This window comes from Aristolochia californica, unplaced genomic scaffold, assembly GCF_029961685.1.
Source record: "Aristolochia californica isolate CCGP_79_NKW_82.1479 unplaced genomic scaffold, dmAriCali1.0.hap1 SCAF_9, whole genome shotgun sequence".
Taxonomy (NCBI): domain Eukaryota; kingdom Viridiplantae; phylum Streptophyta; class Magnoliopsida; order Piperales; family Aristolochiaceae; genus Aristolochia; species Aristolochia californica.
Genome location: NW_027182290.1, coordinates 1,728,848 through 1,747,947, shown reverse-complemented (window position 1 = coordinate 1,747,947; position 19,100 = coordinate 1,728,848). Strand labels below are relative to the sequence as shown.

The following is a 19,100-nucleotide window of genomic DNA, read 5'->3' as shown; positions in this document are numbered from 1 at the left end:
CAGACGCCCGAATGTCCAAACAACAAAAGATTTCGATCAAATCATTCTTCTGTAACTACGAGATATGAATCATCTTAAATTGCTTTTCTGAATGAAAAAAATTACAGTTACAATTTATTCGTCCACAATCGATTGAAACACAAACTAGTAGCTAATTCACCGCAGAGCAGACTCTTCGAATCTCGCTTCCCGCACCCGTTTTCACTTCGATCTTGCTCATCTTCACCATCGACCTTCCAAACTCCACGTCGAAACGCAGTCCGAGCAAACCCCTTATGGGTCCTCCGTAACGCTGAACGTAAGTGCGGGTGGAAGCGTCTGTCCACAGCTTTTGATCTGATTCGAGAACTCCTCGTCCGTTCCTTATGTTATTGAAGAAGGAAACGTCGAATCTGTTGCCACTTCCGGTGTCCAGAGCTACTCTTTTGCTGCCGTCGCCGCCGGCTGGGCAGAGAGCTCGCAGCTGTGGAAGGAAGGCGGCATCGATGGTGGGATCCGCTCCACCATCTGCGGTGAAGTTGTAGAGTCTGTAGCTGAAGAACTGGCAGGCCGATGTTCCAATTGAGTGTCCACCTAATAATCAAGACGATATGTCAAAAATTAATCTCAAGGGTGATGAAACTTGAAATGGTTTTGTAAAATGAAGATGACAATGCTAACCAACGAGGGTGACGAGGTCCTGAGTGTTGAGCCCTTTAGCAGCGAATTTCTGCTTCTGGACGTCCACTGTGTCTCTAAAGAACGGCAGATTTGAGGTATCGGAGGCCAACGACACTCTTCCATCTCTTCGCCCGGTAGGCACAGCCCAGCTTACTCCCTTGCTCTGCACGGAATCGCCGCCTTAACCATTTCACTCATCATAGATGAAAATGAAGAAATGGAACAAAATACAGAACACAATAGCTGAAGAGTACTAGGTATATGAAGGTGATGATTTACTACTTACAAGAACAACAGAATCCCTTGCAGCCAGCGCGAGGATATCTGCACAAGAGACCACACCAGGGCAGGCAGTCTCCAGCTGGGTCTTGGCTTCGTCTATAACTTCGTAACCTCTCAGCAGAGAATTCGGTGGAGCAGTTCTCTCAGTGCCAGCTCCACTGATGAGAATTGAAGCATCACAGCCCTGCACGAAGCAGTCATGGAAATGCATACGAAGCAGACCAGGAGCGACTGTTGGGTCTGATTGAAAATGCCTCTGAACTGTAGAACGAACAATGGATTCGGCTCGTGGGCATGAAGTTGAGTAGAAACCCACTCGCGTGCCTTGCCCTTGAACTCGAAGGACTACTATTGCTAGGAAGCAAAGAATGTAAAAGTAAAACAAGATAGATAGAAACAATGTTTTCCTTCCTTGATTCTGGAGGACTACAAGCATTTGTATTTATAGGAGTTTTGTAGATAAGATACATCTGTTACAAATATTTGAAAAATATTTAAATTTGAACAGATTTGGTTATATCTTGGATTATCTTCCATAATCGTCATCCTCATCTATTTGTTTAGCTTTATCTGTTTGTTGAGATTCAGTTGTTCCAATACGCCCCCTCAATCGCAATGGGAGCTCGTGTACATTGTGATTGGCTCGAAGTTGGCAGAAACGTGCAGTGGGAAGCGCTTTTGTGAATGAGTCAGCTAGTTGATCTGCGCTGGAGATGAACCGAACCTGTAGTTGACGTTGGGCAACCTGATCGCGCACAAAGTGAATGTCTAGTTCGATGTGCTTTGTGCGTGAGTGATAGAGAGGGTTAGCCGTGAGATATGTGGCCCCTATATTATCGCACCAGAGTGTAGTTGTACGTTGACTTGAGATGCCGAGTTCAATGAGAAGAGAGCGGAGCCACATAACTTCTGCAGTGGTATTAGCAATGGCACGATATTCTGCTTCGGTACTGGATCGTGAAACCGTTGGTTGTTTGCGGGAGCTCCATGATATTAAATTAGAACCAAGATATACACAATAACCACTTACAGATCGTCTGTCGTCGGGACAACCGGCCCAATCGGCATCAGAGAAAGCATGTATTTCTGTGGATGAGTTACGGCGGATGAGAATGCCATGGTGAATAGTTTGCTTAAGATATCGAAGAATGCGTTTGACTGCGGTCCAGTGCTCTGTAGTTGGACGCTGCATGAACTGGCATACTTTGCTGACTGCAAAGGCGAGGTCGGGTCTTGTAAAAGAGAGATACTGGAGAGAGCCAACTGTGCTGCGATAAAGAGTAGGATCACTGAAAGGATCACCTTTGAATATTGATAAGTTGGCTGTTGTGGACATGGGGGAGTTAACTGGCTTAGCTTGTAGCATATTGGTTTTCTTGAGCAGGTCAAAAATATATTTCTGTTGTGAGAGAAAAAGTCCACGATCATCATGTAGTGCCTCAATACCCAAAAAATAGTGAAGCGGCCCAAGATCTTTTAGGGCGAAATCTTGCTGAAGATTGGTGATGATTGAGTGTAAAAAATATTGGTGAGGCTCAGTGATGATAATGTCATCAACGTATATGAGTAAGAAAATAACAGTATGTGTTGACCTGAAAATGAATAAGGAAGTATCGGCCTTGGAACCAGTAAAACCCATTTCTACTAGTTTATTGCTGAGTCGTGAGAACCAAGCACGGGGTGCTTGTTTGAGCCCATAAAGAGATTTTTGGAGATGACACACAAACTCAGGACATGATGGATCTGAGAAACCAGGAGGTTGGGTCATGTAAACCGTTTCTTGTAGATTTCCATGTAAAAAGGCATTTTTGACATCTAGTTGTCGTATAGGCCAACTGTGTGATACTGCAAAAGAGATAACAGTGCGAATGGTTGTGGCCTTGACCACTGGACTAAAGGTAGCATCATAGTCAATACCTGGCAATTGATGAAAGCCTTTTGCAACGAGGCGGGCTTTGTAGCGATCGATGGACCCATCAGCCCGTTTCTTGATTCGGTAAACCCACTTGCAGCCCACGAGGTTAATGTTGGGTTGTGGAGGAACTAGAGCCCATGTGCCATTATCGATGAGGGCCTGAAATTCTTCAATCATGGCCTGTCTCCAATGTGGATTTTTCGAGGCAGTAGAGAATGAAGTAGGTTCAATTTCCTGGGTTTCAGTGATTAAGGCCCGTGGAGGGGGAGTCATATCTGGGGGGAGACTTTTGGGTTTGTGTATATTATTTTTGGATCGTGTGATCATGGGATGGGAGTTTTGATTTTCAACATGGGGTTCGGGTTGAGATTTTGGGCGGGACGGTAGGTCTGGTTGCGACGGAGGGTTATGTGGCGACGGGTTCGGAATGTGCGTCGGGTTTGGATTTTGCAACGGAAATTCATTCTGCGACGGAAGGGTATTTTGCGATGAGAGGTTGTTGTGCGCCGGAAGAGGAGGTTGCGACGGAAGGGGATTTTCCGTTAACGGAAGGGGAGGTTGCGACGGAAGGGGATTTGCCGTCAATGGAAGGGGAGGTTGCGACGGAAGGGGATTTGTCGTTGACTGAAGAAGATTTTGCGACAGAAGGGGATTTTGCAATGGGGGGTGTGTTTGTGACGAGTTAGATTCTGAAAGAGAGAGAGATGAGGGTAGTGATGGGAGAGGGGTCTGGGATGCGGGAGAGGAAGAATCTGGTTGCTGAAACGGGAAACGGGATTCATCGAAGATTACGTGCCTGGAGATAAATATTCGGCCTGTTGATTGTTGCAGGCACCGATATCCTCGATGATTGGGGCTGTAACCAAGGAAGACACAGAGGTCGGAGCGGTAAGACATTTTGTGTGAGTTATATGGGCGAAGATAGGGCCAACAGGCACACCCGAAGGTACGGAGGAATGTATAATCGGGAGGTTGGTTGAAGAGGCGTTCAAGTGGAGTTTTGTGTTGAATGACGGGAGAGGGGAGGCGATTTATGAGGTAGGCGGCAGTGGTGAAAGCATCGTCCCAATATTGGTGGGGAACAGACGCAGAGGCCAGGAGAGTGAGACCCGTTTCAACGATGTGACGATGACGACGTTCAACAGTACCATTCTGTTCGTGAGTGTGGGGACATGATAGACGATGAATGATGCCAGAGGTGAGAAAATGTGATTTTAAAGCCTGAAATTCACCTCCAAAATCAGTTTGCACGCTTTTGATTTTACAGTCAAAGTAGCGTTCAATTTGAAGTTGGAAAGTGATGAAGGTATGTGCAACTTTTGATTTTGCAATGATAGGAAAAAGCCAAATGAATTTAGAAAAATCATCAATGATGCTTAAGTAATAGAAATTTCCATGAAAAGACTCGGTGGGTGAGGGCCCCCATACATCCATAAATAGTAACTCAAAAGGAGTAGAGGAACTAGATGGGGATAAATGAAATGGTAATTTATGACTTTTCCCTAATTGACAAGCATGACAAACTGAAAAACTTTTATTACTGGTGACTGCGAGATGATGCTTGGAAATGATTGCTTTCACTGTCCGTAAAGCAGGGTGACCGAGGCGTGCACGCCATTGTGAAACCGAGACTCTTTCGCCAATGTAAGAAGCTGGACTGGTGGAGGGAGATGAGAGAGGATGCAGCGGATAAAGACCATTCTTACTCGGTCCTTGAAAGAGGATAGCTCCCGAGGATGGATCCTTGACACAGAAAAAGGACGGGTGAAATTCAAAATAAACATTATTATCATTTGTGAATTGAGAAACTGATAATAAGTTCTTTTTGATTTCAGGAGCATGCAAGATTTTGTTGAGAACGAAAGATTTTGAAGCTGAATGAAGAAGAGAAGAGCCAGTGTGAAGAATTTTCAAACCTTGACCATTGCCCACTTGAATTTGATCCGATCCAGGGTAGGGATCTGCATTGAGGGAAAGGTTGTGGAGATTGGAGGTAATGTGATTTGTTGCACCAGTGTCAGGGTACCAGTTTGGATCATATTTTAGTGCAGGAGTTGGAGTAGGAGGTGGGTGTGATTGAGCTATGTTTGCTTGAGGATTTGGTGTGGAGGGAGGTTGGAATTGTTGGTCGAACCTATACCAACAAGTAGTAGCTGTATGGCCAATTTTGGAGCAGATTTGGCATTGAGGTCTGTTTGAAATTGACACATGGTGAGGTGAGGTATTTTGGAAACCACGCCCCCTACCTCTGAACCGATTTCCAGAGTGAGGAGCACCTCTATTTGAAGGTGAACCACGATGACCTCGACCATGGTAGGAGGTGGCAATATTGGCCGAGGGTAAGGTGAAGTCATTGGAGTGATTTTGGTGCTCAAGGCGATTTTCATAAGTGAGCAGGTAACCATATAGGTCATCAATAGAGATTGGATCTAATCTGGTGGTTATAGAGGTAACAAGGGGGTCATATGAGGAAGGAAGACCAGCAAGAAGATAGGAGGTGATTTCTGAGGGGCTGAGGGGATGACTAATAGCGGAGAGAGTATCTGAAAGTTGTTTTACTTTGGTGAAGTAATCGGTGATTGAGAGGGAGGCCTTTTTAAGAGTAGATAATTGGAATCGAATACTGAGGATTCTGGCAGAGGAAGTGGAAGAAAATGATTTTTCTAATGCAAGCCAGACTTCTCTAGAAGTTGTAAGACCAATAACTTGGGTGAGAAGAGATTCGGTGAGGGAAGAGAGGAGAGCACTTAGAATGGTTTGATCTTGTTGTGACCAGTGAATATATGCAGGATTGGGGATGTGTATGGAGCTATTGGAAGATGAAGGAATTGTGAGAGGTGGGCAAAGAATGGAACCATCGAGATAACCAAAGAGATTTTGACCACGGAGGTATGGAATGAATTGGGCTCGCCAAAGAAGATAGTTGTCTTTGGTGAGTTTGATTGTAATGATATGATGGAGTTGGGTGGGGAGAATGGAGCTGGCTGTAGACAAAGAAGAACTGTTGGAAGAAGGTTGGCTTGTAGAGGACACGTTGGAAGCCATGGATGAGCGACGTATGTCTTTGGAAGCTCTGATACCATGTAAAAGTAAAACAAGATAGATAGAAACAATGTTTTCCTTCCTTGATTCTGGAGGACTACAAGCATTTGTATTTATAGGAGTTTTGTAGATAAGATACATCTGTTACAAATATTTGAAAAATATTTAAATTTGAACAGATTTGGTTATATCTTGGATTATCTTCCATAATCGTCATCCTCATCTATTTGTTTAGCTTTATCTGTTTGTTGAGATTCAGTTGTTCCAATAAAGAAGACAGACAAGAAAGTTTGCTGAGGACGCCATCAACGAATACCAAAAGACAGAAAAGATAGCTAAGAGTTGCTCGATTGACCGTCGTTGCATGGAGAATATTGGAGACACCAAGTAGAATTTATAGGCTTTGTGATCAAGGACGGTGAATCAGAGCCGCCATGGTTAGGAAAAAAATTAACAGAAAAAGATTTGAATTTTTGAGAAGGTCAGAAGTCTCTAATATGAGCTGGACGGAACGAGAGTCACTATCAGTAGCAAAAGCTAACCTTTCATGGATCGGGATAAAAGACAAGTTGCAGAAACGCGTCGTGAACAATTTCAAACAGAGGAAAGACATCGAATCTACAAGCGGTGAAGAGGGTAGCAGACCCTGAAATGGATTGCTTTTTATAAGTAATCCATAATAAGAAACTAAGACTTAGAAGACCCAAACCCAGTTTTTTATATCTTCTGCGGATCCTACTGTCGTCTCTCAAACTAGTCTCTGTTCCAAGTTCTGAATTCTGATCGATAGTATTAGATGAAACTTGAAAATCTAGTGCTACGTTTGCTAAATCGAAGTTGAAAAAACTGAAGTTTAAGCGCGCTTTAAGTGATCATCAAAAATGTCAAACGAGAGAAGGGAAGGGATAGGGTCAAAAGACTCAAACGCGGGAATGGGTGCAACGCGTTTGAAGAAATGCTCCAAAAAGGAAAAGAACACAGAGATGCTCTCTCATGCTAAGACGGCTTACGAATTCTCAAGGCTTCATTGCAATGATTCAGATAGAAAGTCAAGGTTGGTGAGTTGGGAGGATTGGGTTGACAATTTCTAGTGATATCATTGAGGTTGATTACACTCAATAAGGCACCGTCCAATCTAAATTTTTTTTGGCTCTAAGTTTCAAATGTAATTCCCATCGTCTAATTTGGTTCTGACTAGAGCATTTTCTTCGTATGAAGCTCCTTCACCTACCAAATTCCACTGGCAGGAAGCTCACGAGGTGAGCTCTCAGATTACAGCCACATGCCCTACACGATCCACAGGGAGTCATCCTCTCCACCCCGACTCACCCTGCCTAGGGATAATTCTTTTGTTGTCGTTCTGTTCAGCAACTTCTTTTCTGGGTCTTTTCGTCGAACGCGTGGAGCCCAATTCGATGAAACTGGCGACAAAGCGAGTTGCAGCCATAAGCTTCTTTTGACTCCGACCCATTAGTGAAAGCTTGATTTTGACCTCCTCTTCCTTTCGGGAGGATCCAGAGCCCATTCCAAAGTGGCTTCAGTAATACTGATTAGCTGTGGGCAGCCTGTTTCGAGGAAGCAGCACTAAGTCGGTCAGTGGACCAGAGAAGAATGTTGAGACTGTCTCAATTCGGAATTGAAAATTGTTTTCTCAAGCACTTTAGATCTGTTTTCTGCAGTTTGTTAATGAACATTTAACATCAATTATGTAAGTTTAAGTTTGTAAATTTGATAGGATGATGCAACGAGAAGTCCAGACACTGTAGCAGACAAAATAGACCAAAGATTTATCTTCCCTCCAGCTCATCTTCCACCTCAAGCTTTTCAGATCTTCATCCATCCGTTTTTTCTTTTTTTTTAATTAACTATTAGAATGTTATTATTTTATTATTTTGTAATATTTGTGTTTTTACCATTTTACCCTTATTCATCGTATAAAACCCTAAGTTGTAATTTGTAAACATATGAATGAGAAATCAATTTATTTTTTTACTGTTCGTCTTCTCGACTTCGCCTCCTCGACGACAGAGCTCAACGGCTCTTTTCCGTTTGAGGTTTTAATATGTTATCAGAGCAGTTAATCCTCATTCTCAGATTATCTCCAAACAACGGACCTCTCCTTGTCTCTTTCCCCAAAATTTTCGGCGATTGGTTTCGGCCATCGGAGTTCGGCAACGGTGGTTCTCACTCCGTTGATTATTTTTCTGTCTGGTTCGGCCATCGGCGTCCCGGTAAAGAGGTTAGTCCTCGTCCCTCCTCTAATTTTATTTCGTCTGGTTCCGTTACCGAGAGGAAGGATTTTAGCGAAGCTTTCCGGCCTTCGACGACCTATTTTCGGCCATCGGCGTTCTGCAGCGGCTGGTTTCTCCCTCCGTTGGCTCCGTTGGTTATTTTCCGGCAAAGAGGTTAGCTTTCATACCTCTTCTAATTTTTTTTTTTTCTCTTCGTCTGGTTCCGCAGTTGATTAGATTTTCTGTCTGGGCGTTTCCGTTCTTGAGGAGATACGAAACTGTTGGCAGTGGTAAATTTTTTTTCTGGTTGGTCGCGAAGGTACTTTTTCGCGTAGCCTTCACTGTTGGCCTTGGGAAAAATATTTGTGCTGGATCTGTTTGGTTGGAAGATTTGTGTTAAGATTTGTGTTGGATTGGTTTGATTTGGCGCAACGTTCACTGTTGGCTTCAGGTGGAGATTTTTTATTGGATTCTGTGGTTGCGTACACGGCTATAATTTCTCGATGAATTTTTTTGGCGTTGCATTGGTGGTCTGCTTCGGTCAGTGCTCCATGGAAACTTACTCATCGACGACTGCTTCCGATTCTGGTCTTCGTACCAGTTCGTCTCGTTCCATTTTTTAAGAACCATCGAACTCATATTATATTCACTACTCGGACAGCCCTGGGCAAGTTCTTGTCTCGCAGCTGCTCACCGGTGAAAATTACATCAGTTGGAGTTGTGCGATGTTGATCGCCTTATCCGTGAAGAACAAAGTGGGTTTTGTCGATGGTTTCATACCTGAACCTCAAAGTGTTGATCCTATTTTGCTTAACTCTTGGACCTGGAATAATAACATGGTCCTCTCTTGGATCTTAAATTCGGTTTCCAAGGAAATATTTGCGAGTATTATTTTTACTGCTTCTGCCCGAGAAATTTGGCTAGACCTTTGGGATCGTTTTCAACAGCGCAACGACCAGCGTTTTTTTCAACTTAAACGAGAATTGATGAACTTGCATCAAGACAAGGATTCCGTTAGCACTTATTTCACCAAGCTGAAAACCATTTGGGAAGAACTAAGCAATTACCGCCCTAATTGCTCTTGTGGGACATGCTCGTGTGGTGGCGTTAAAAATCTTACTGATTTCCACCATATGGAGTATATCATGTCATTCTTAATGGGCCTTGATGACTCCTTCTCCCAAGTTCGTGGTCAACTGCTCTTCATGGATCCAATGCCCCTTATTAATCGTGTTTTTTCTCTGGTTGTCCAAGAAGAACAACAAAGGAAGACTACTCAAGCCTCTGGTTCGCATACTCCCACTGACACGATGGCTTTTACGGTTAAATTTGGGAAGACAGAAATTCATAAACCTAGCTCACAGTCCTCTCAGAGATTTCAATCCAATTGCAGTGCCCCTCAGAATCAGAATTAAATGCTCCTCGGAATCAGACTTACAGTGCTCCCTAGAATCAGAACAAGGATAAATATTATTGTACTCATTGCAAGATTATTGGTCATACTATCGCTCGTTGTTTCAAACTCCATGGCTATCCGCCTGACCCCGCACCCAAAACCAACCAAAATCCTCATGCTGCTGCTCATCAAGTTTCTATTGCTGATGATAGCCAAGGTTCTCCTTCTGTTGGAAGTTTTGTTTAGAATCTAGACCCCATTCGATATCAGCAACTCATGTCAATGCTTTCTACACACCTGCATAACTCAGCAACAATCACTACTGCTCCGACATCTTCTACATCCAACTGCTTGGCAGGTACTTATTTTTCTGTAACTTTAAATCCTCTAATTTTTTCACCTCAATCATGGATTGTATACTCAGGAGCCACTAGACATATCTGCTCTCACGCTCATGTTTTTATTTCCTTGCATGCTATCCCACACACTACTATTACTTTGCCCAATAATTCTCAGCTTTTGGTCCATTTTGCTGGTGATATTAAATTGCATTCTCACCTTATGCTTAAAGACGTACTGTTTGTTCCTCAATTCAAATTCAAATTGATCTCTGTTAATGCTTTAGTTACTAACTCTGGCCTCACAGTAAGTTTTCTTCCTGATTGTTTTGTTATCTAGGATCTCTCCACCCAGAAGACGATTGGCAAGGGTGACAAAATCTAAGATCTCTGTCTTCAATGTTCAAAATTTGAATTATGTTTCTCATGTTTTTGTTAACAATATTTCTGCCCATGTTTGGCATAATAGGTTAGGACACATTTCTTTTAAGAGACTTGATTTTTTGAAGGATCAGTTAAACTGTGATGTAACTAGATTACATAAATTCGATCCTTGTTATATTTGTCCTCTCGTTAAACAACGTAGATTATCTTTTGAATCTCATAATCATTTGTTAGCATGTCCTTTTGATCTTGTCCACTGTGATATTTGGGGACCATATCAAACTCTTTCCTATACTGGTCATCGTTTTTTCTTAACTCTTGTTGATGATTGTACTAGATTTACTTGGATTTATCTATTGAAGACTAAATATGATGTTGTCTCTGTGATACCACATTTTTTTAACATGGTTTCTACACAGTTTGATGCCACAATCAAGGTTTTTCGATCTGATAATACACCTGAGTTATCCTTTGTTGACTTTTTTCAAATTCAAGGAGTTTTGCACCAGTTCTCATGTGTTGAAAGGCCTCAGCAAAACTCGGTTGTTGAACATAAACATCAACCCCTTTTGAATGTGACTCGATCGTTATTTTTTCAATCCCGCATCTCCGCCCTTTTTGGACTGAGTCTATTCTTACTGTGGCTTTCTTAATTAATCAAACTCCTTCTCCTCTCTTACGCCATAACACCCCCTTCCATTTGCTCTATAACACTTCTCCTGATTATTCCATCTTCCGCGTTTTTGGCTATTTAACCTTTGTTTCCACCTTAACTGCTCATTGCACCAAGTTTCACCCTCGTGCTCGGGTTTGTGTGTTTCTTGGTTATCCAGCTGGTGTGAAAGGTTATAAATTCTATGATGTGAAAACCAAACAAGTTTTCCTTTCCAGAGATGTCGTGTTCCATGAAGAAGTTTTCCCTTTCCATACTATCACATGTTCAGATTAACTTACTGATCCCTTTCCTGATTTAGTTCTGCCTCACTCCTCCCTCCAAGCTCATCCTTTTCCCGACCTCAATTTTTCCCCTATTCCTGCTTCCCCCGTTATTTCTAATATTTCAGTTGATGGTCATCCACCTCATGATTTTCCCACACTTATTCCTTCCTCATCCGCTGGTACTCTTCTTCGCACATCTACTAGAAAGACTCATTCACCTCATTACTTACAGGATTATTATCACTGAAATTTACTTGTTGGTTCTCCTCCATCTGTTCCACTCTCGCAGCCTTATCCAATCTCTAACTCCATCTCTTACTATGCCCTTTCTGATTCCCACAAACACTTTGCACTTAGTTTCTCTTCTCAGGTTGAACCTCAATATTATCATTAAGCAGTGAAGTGTCCTGAATGGAGGTTGGCTATGCGTGACGAGTTGGCCGCTCTGGAAGCAAACAACACCTGGACCGTCACTCCTCTGCCCCCTGATATAAACATACTATTGGATGCAAATGGATTTATAAAATCAAACTTAACTCTGATGGTTCTCTTGAGCGACATAAGGCTCTTTTGGTAGCTAAAGGCTATACCCAACAAGAAAGTTTGGACTTTGTCGACACTTTTTCTCCAGTAGCCAAATTAGTAACTGTGAAAGTTCTTCTTGCTCTTGCTGCCTCCCATGGTTGGCATCTCGCTCAACTTGATGTCAATAACGCCTTTTTACATGGTGATCTTTTTGAAGAAATCTATATGGATCTCCCTCTTGGCTACCTTTGACAGGGGGAGTCCTCTTCCTCTCACAACAAACTAGTTTGCAAGCCTCACAAGTCTCTTTATGGTCTCAAACAAGCTTCGCGCCAATGGTACTCAAAATTTTCTCACGTTTTAATCACCTTTGGTTTTCTTATATCGAAATCCGATTACTCTCTTTTCACAAAAGGACATGGCTCCTCCTTTGTCGCCCTCCTGGTTTATGTGGATGATATCATCCTTACTGGCCCTTCATCTAATGCTATTGCTGAGCTCAAACAATTTCTACATATTCAGTTCAAGCTCAAGGATCTTGGTTGTCTTAAGCACTTCCTTGGTCTTGAAATTGCTAAGTCCAAGGCCGGTATTGTGCTTTCTCAACGCCATTACACCTTACAATTACTTGAAGACTCAGGTTACTTAGCTTGTAAACCCACTGTATTCCCATGGACCCCAAGTTTCCTTTAACTGCCACTTACGGTAACCTACTTCCTGATATAATACACTATCGGCGGCTTGTTGGGAAACTTCTTTACCTCACTTTATCTCGCCCCGACATTACTTTTGCCGTTTTCACAAGCTCACTCAATTTGTGGCCCAACCCCGCCTTCCTCATCTCCAGGCAGTACATCACCTGCTTCGTTATCTTAAGACCAGTCCTGGTCAAGGTTTGTTGTTTTCTTCTACTTCTTCCTTGCAGGTACGCGCTTACTCTGATGCTGATTGGGGATCATGCCTTGATTCTCGCCGATCTACTACAGGCTTTTGCATCTTCATTGGTGATTCTTTGGTCTCTTGGAAGGCCAAAAAGCAAACCACCATCTCCTGCTCCTCTGCTGAAGCTAAATATCGAACTCTTTCTTCCACTGCCAGTGAACTTATTTGGTTACAGTAACTTCTTTAAGATTTTCAAGTCAAAGTTGACTCTCCTGCGCTGCTATACTGCGACAATCAAGATACGATACACATTGCTTCTAACCCTAAATTTCATGAGCGCACCAAACATATTGAGATTGATTGTCATTTTGTTCGTGAACGTGTTACTTCGGGAGTCCTCAAGTTACTACCCATTCGTTCTTAGTACCAGCTAGCCGACATGTTTACTAAACCTCTCCCTTCTACCCATCTTTTTTCTTTGTTGTCCAAGATGGCTGTCAAGGACATTTACGAGCCACCTTTAGGGGGAGTATTAGAATGTTATTATTTTATTATTTTGTAATATTTATATTTTTACTATTTTACCCTTCTTCATTATATAAAACATTAAGTTGTAATTAGTAAACATACCAATGAGAAATCAATTTATTTTTTTACTGTTCGTCTTCTCGACTTCGCCTCTCCGACAGCGCTCAACGGCTCTTTTCCGTTTGAGGTTTTAATATTAACCTCCATGGCGGGTCGCGTTACCTCTTCTCCGACACCTTCACACTGCCTGTAAATACTACTGAGTTTCTTCATCGACAGTCAGTACTCGAACAACAAAAGTGAGCAACTTTGTCTTCTTTCATCTTAGTAATGCCCTCTTCAGCAAACAATCTTCCGTTTGATTACGTTTAATGGGCTCTTTATCAACACTACCCGGAAACCCTATTTGATTACTGCAAATTGAGTCTTCTGATCATCAGGAAGAAGATGCTAATGAGTGATTTCATGCAGACGAAGGTCAGTGCCAATCGGACGCAGAGATGGGCGAGTGTCTCTGGTTTCTGATACGGCCAGCCTCCCGTCTTTCAGAGACTCCGTAGAAGTTAAGAAGGAGAAATTTTCTGCTAGACTCAACACTAAAGATCTCGTCGCCCTTGTCGATAAGCATCATAATCTCTGCAAATTTGACGCTTGTTTACAAACCCAGAAGGCCATTTCTAAAAGTTTTTCTTCTGTGATGTTCTCTTAATGTGGGCATACAATCGGAACAGCAGCTTACCAGGTCTTCAGCTACAGACTGTACAACTTCACTGCGGCCGGCGGAGCAGATCCCACCATTGACGCCACCTTCCTTTCACCACTGAGAGCTCTCCGGCCGGCGGGGACGGAACAAGAAGGGTGGCTCTGGATACCGGCAGCAGTAACAGATTCGACGCTACTTTCTTCGCTAACCTAAGAAAGGGACATGGGGTGCTCGAGTTTGATAAAAACAGTGGACAGACGCCTCCACCCGCAGCTACGTGCAGCATTTTGACACGGTTTCGACGCAGAGTTCGGCAAATCAATGGTGAAGATGAGCAACATCGGAGTGAAAACAGGAACGCAGGGCGAGATTCGAAAAGTCTGCTCTGCTGTGAATTATTGAAGTTCGGCATTTTTCCGCTGATACAAGAAAAGCTAATTGTAATTTGTTCTTCATTTTTTGTTTATCGTTTCCACAATACAAAATATTTTTGTTTCCGAATAACAGAAATTGTTACACGATTTGATGCATCTCTTCTCGATTAAAATGCTTGTTCGCTGTAACTAACAGTATTCTTCAATATGATTATCAACGTTTAAATTTTTTTAAAAACACAATACTTAAAAATAATTATGCTATTGGACGCTTCTTCGATCCAGATCCATCGATGCCCCTAGTTCCACAATATCTAAAACTATGTCTGGGTCATAATTCAAAAGATCCATGCTACTAACAGTTAAGAAATGAGATTTTTCCTGACATTAATTGTAAGTTTATATCAAGTATCCACCTGACAAATTAGCATGCTCAGTTAGCACTTACAGACTCAAGGCTCCTTTCCATTAGAAGCAGAGTCCAGTTTTATTTTCTCTTTGCCAGAGTGCAGCATCTCTGGCAAACCATTACCATTCCCACTGGCCTCAAGTAGAGTCTCCTCTGAATTGTCAGAAGCAAGCTTGCCGGGGTATGAGTTCTCTGTAAGGTCTTTGGGGGAATAGTTTGAGTCTGAGTCTGAGTTCCCTGTATCAAGACCGAGACTCGGTCCCATGGGTGCAGTGGGCGGCGCAACCTGTACCTCGACATCCTTTCTTGTCCAGAACAAAGGTATTCTTTTGTCATTCTCTCTCATTCTTTCGGCATAATCGTTAATGTTGAAACCTTCCTGACTTTTCCCCCCAAATGCAGTCTCAAGCTTGTCCATGTCAAAGAGGTCCTCCATTATTTTCTTAGAGCTGGGGTCATCAGAGTAGACAAACTTCACTTTTCGATGGGTCTTTGGCTCTAAGAAGGGTTTCACCACCTGAAATTGAATGCATCAAAGCTCACAACAGTACTAAATAAGTGAAGACAATCTCAGCTAGAGAACTAGACAAATGTGTCTACTGACGTAAGAATATGAAGATGAAATTGAAGCTCAGTCTCTTTCTTGTCCATCCTCTGGATATTCCTATAACAAAGATCCAACATGGCACAATGCTGAGGCTCACCAGCAAGTTCCACGTGCCAATAAGAAAGAGAAGAGAGAAAGATAGAGATAGTGATACCATCCAGAAAGATTCGAAAATTTTCGGCGGATTGTACAGGATTGCCTCAGCAAGCCTTTCAGGGTAGTGATCTTGTAACACGTGGGCTGTTTCCCGAGTGACCTTCACAGAAATATTTCCCATGTTGAAGCCTTGAAAATCAATCAACCATACCATCTGTTCCTGGTCTGGAGGATGATTTAAAATTGCATTCTCCATACAATATACCAAATACCGAATTTGCCCCTTTGTTGATTTTGTGTTCTGCAATCACATGAATCCGGGATCAATTTCATTATAGTTAGAAGATTTGAAACAGAAACATGTAACTGAAGTTAATAAGATTGGATTAAAACCTGACAACTAGGTCTCATGACAAGAACAGACCTCCCATGCTTATCTATGTAATTTGATCTGTATATTTTGCCTGTCACGGCTTCAACAGCAATTTCATCCTTCAAAAGTTTTTGAAGGCAAGAAATCAGTAACAGAAAATTACAGTAAATACTTGAACACATTAATTAGTAAAACCTTATGCATACCCAGCGAATTTCTTCTGGTTTGTATTCATATCTCCATTTCAAGGTATCCTTCAGCATTTTAGTAGCTTTCTTCACATTCCAATTCCTTGCTCTCAAATACCTTGCTATTGATGTATCTGAACAGTAAATAGCTAGCTTCTCGGGCAAATTTCCTAATGTTTTCCTGACCTCATTAATCTGGAACCAGGATTGTAGGAAAGAAGATTAAGTAAATGAAGATACATGTCAAGCTTGAGGCCAAAGTGAAGGTAACAGTTGCATAGATTTTCCAATGGAAAAACAACAGGCATCTTAATTCCAGAATGGATCAAAGGGCTATTAGGAATTATCCATTAGTACCTTTGCCTGCTGCTCTTCAAGTTGAGATAGCTTTTCAACACCATTTGTTCCAGAGTTCTTTATGGCTGAAGTCATTTATGTAGCTCAAGTTTCCCTACAAATAGGACAAAAGTGAAACGTGTAAACATACAAATAAAAACCACCAAACAAATGAAAAGAAACAATGGAGGAAGTTTCATGGACTCAAAAAATATTTGGTTGTTATTGGATTACTACATTCAAGTGATCAAACAAACAATGTCAGTAAAATTTTTTGAAGATGATGATTTCAATGTATTCATAATTCTCGTGTATACTTACATGGATCCACTATTCAATGACTATTTACTCCTCCAATTATTTAAGAAGATGATACTTTTCTTTCTTTCTTTTTTAAACTTTGACTGTTGATTTCTCACACACATACACACAGTATACCCTTTCCCCAGTTAGACTTGAACCAAACACCTCATACTAGAAAAACCCATGTAGCCATTTGAGCCAAAGACATTATTCAAGACAAAAGACATAATACCCGGTGAATACAAATTGACATTCAAGTTTTGGGCAGATAAGAAGCAAAAGACATCAAATGCGCTTCACATACTTTTAAGTTGAAACTTCTGCTGCACGTTCTTTGATGCTCTCTGTTTATTAAATTGCATTGCCCCTTCCTATACCACTCAGCCAGATTAGACCTAGACAAATACAGACTGGATAATTTTCTCAGGCAAGAACAAAGAAAGAAGATGGGCTTGCTGATGAAAAAGCTCATTCTGCTCAGATCAACTACTACAATCAACTGTTTCTTTCTAAAATTGAACTAGAAGAAAGACCTCAAGCAAACTACAATCAGGTCATTCTTCTGAGATCTTTTAGCTACAATCATTCTTAAAACCTTATTTTTAATGTTGTGCAACTATATAAACATGTCTTCAAATTTTATCAAACCATATACAACTAGAAGTGTTTCACAAGAAAAAGGAAAGTCATTCAAAAACAATAAACTGGCTCAAGGAGAGCAACAAATAGAAAGATAAGATATCAAAGAGCAAAAAAACATAAAAAAAGAAAGAGATACGAAACCACAAATTGACTAAAAAGACCCAATGGATGAAAAAATGAAGTGAATCATGGTGGGTAAACATATCGTCCAAAAAAAGAACTGTAAACAAAAACTTGGTGAAAGAAACAACAAGTAACTTCCATAACTTTGATGCCCAAAATAGCATAGCTTCCAAAGGCTTGCTTATCTGTTACCGTGTGTGTGTCAAGCATCACCATGTGACATAAACCAGCAAATCAAAGAGCATACGAACATGCATTCCTCTGTCAGATTGACTCAAGGAAGACTCAAACATCTTAAACTGAGATTATACTGTTAAATCATTGATTTATGATTATCAGACTTGGGTGACCCAGCTTCAATCCAGACATTCACCGGTTAGCTAGTGCTCTGGACACATTTCAGTTCACATTGTTTTAGCACTTAAAATTCCTCTAATGTACATAAAGTATCATTATCCAATACAGATTGCACAGAAGAATTAAACTGCAATAACGTCAGATCCCAATCATGCCTGACAGCTTAATATGTGGGTTGACTTATTAACCACATGATCATTTATTTCCTTGTCATGATTTGAGCAGCTTCTACAATATAGCTACTGTTAAGTTCTGAAAGCCTTTTTAGCTGAGGCTCTTGCAAAGATAGAATAGGACCAAATTTAAGCCAGGAACTCGAAGCTCAATAACTATAAGGTATATCGGATCGGGGAACAGCATAAACATTTTACAAATAGTTTTTAAATCATCAAGAATAATTGAACTCCGGCTATGAATTTAATCTCCCACAGAGCACACAAGGTCTCTACACTCCTTACAGAGGACCACGAAATAATCGAAACGTCGCCTGATAAGTAACTATATTTTTTGTCCCAATCACGTTAAGACGTACCCAATACTTTCAACGGTAAAAACGAAATTTTCCGAGTCCCAACCAGTTCATATTTATGAAGAGAAAAACTACAAGTGCTGTCACAAAATAGACAACAAATCCGAACCACAGAGCCACCGTTCGTTAGCACCTACCATCATATTGAGGGTAAGCATAAAGCTAAAAATTACCCTACCAAAAGCACACAACATAGAAATCGAAAAGAGCTCTTTTTGAATACCCAGACAAAGGAAAACCCTTCATCCATTCCGAAAAATAGTAAATCATAACAACCAATTCCAAAACATGCAAGAGTGCTCATTACACACTCACCTCCTGAATAATCTCAACTGCCACCGGGGAAATACAAACCAGGTCAGACCCAGAAAAGGGGTGGTCTCAAAAGCGGAACTGTCCAGAAGGGTATTCGAATATAGAACGAATGTGATTGAGTAATCAATGGAATCACTGCAGACGTTCGTGAGTAGTTTACCTAACGCTGTAAATATTGGTCCATGACAGTCCGGCAAAGGAGGAGATTCCGAGAGGGAGGCGATGAGAGAAGCCGTTTGTAAAGGAGCGTTGTTTTCTCCAACTCTGCTTATTTTATTTACAAATCGGAAAGCGTGCTTGAATGAAAGAAATAATCAAATATATAACAGGCGACGATGAGTCGAGGTTGGAGAAGCTTTACGGTGTCAACTACAACTTTTCAGAGTCTGTTCAGTGTTCGGCATCCATGAGCAGATTGACTTGCAATTTAAGTATTTAACCCCAACCAAATCTAACACAATTCAGTCACCGTTGATATCAAGACTGACATGGGTCTGTAGATGGCAGGCAGCAAGTCCTTGATCCGCATGAATATTGCGAGATGATAACCGTGGATCTTCTACTCCAATTAGAGCATCTCAGCCGTTCGTATGTGAACCCATAAGATAATTGACCACAGAGTA

At 41.5% G+C, this 19,100-nt stretch overlaps 3 protein-coding genes across 4 annotated transcripts; 1 reads left to right on the top strand and 2 right to left on the bottom strand.

Moving 5' to 3' along the window:
* Positions 1-151: 151 nt before the first annotated feature.
* LOC137940145 (peroxidase N1-like) lies at positions 152-9,613 on the bottom strand. The gene is made up of 6 exons (XM_068785083.1): positions 9,590-9,613; positions 1,973-2,244; positions 1,801-1,925; positions 947-1,296; positions 661-823; positions 152-573 (listed from the first exon to the last, which is right to left on the bottom strand). The coding sequence occupies exons 1-6, from the start codon at positions 9,611-9,613 to the stop codon at positions 152-154; spliced, it is 1,356 nt and encodes a 451-aa protein (XP_068641184.1).
* Positions 6,832-9,545, top strand: LOC137941471 (uncharacterized). The gene is made up of 3 exons (XM_068786905.1): positions 6,832-6,953; positions 7,994-8,304; positions 8,755-9,545. The coding sequence occupies exons 1-3, from the start codon at positions 6,832-6,834 to the stop codon at positions 9,543-9,545; spliced, it is 1,224 nt and encodes a 407-aa protein (XP_068643006.1).
* Positions 9,614-14,535: 4,922 nt separating the features above from the next.
* On the bottom strand, positions 14,536-18,852 carry LOC137941704 (uncharacterized). 2 transcript variants are annotated; one of them, XM_068787231.1, is made up of 6 exons: positions 18,638-18,852; positions 16,230-16,323; positions 15,891-16,067; positions 15,705-15,803; positions 15,370-15,612; positions 14,536-15,125 (listed from the first exon to the last, which is right to left on the bottom strand). In XM_068787231.1, exons 2-6 carry the CDS (start codon positions 16,302-16,304, stop codon positions 14,652-14,654), a joined length of 1,068 nt encoding a protein of 355 aa, XP_068643332.1. In that variant the 5' UTR covers positions 16,305-16,323; positions 18,638-18,852; the 3' UTR covers positions 14,536-14,651. The 2 variants fall into 2 exon arrangements, with proteins under 2 accessions (XP_068643332.1, XP_068643333.1); XM_068787232.1 differs by lacking the exon at positions 18,638-18,852 and adding an exon at positions 18,478-18,629.
* Between the last annotated feature and the right edge of the window lie 248 nt (positions 18,853-19,100).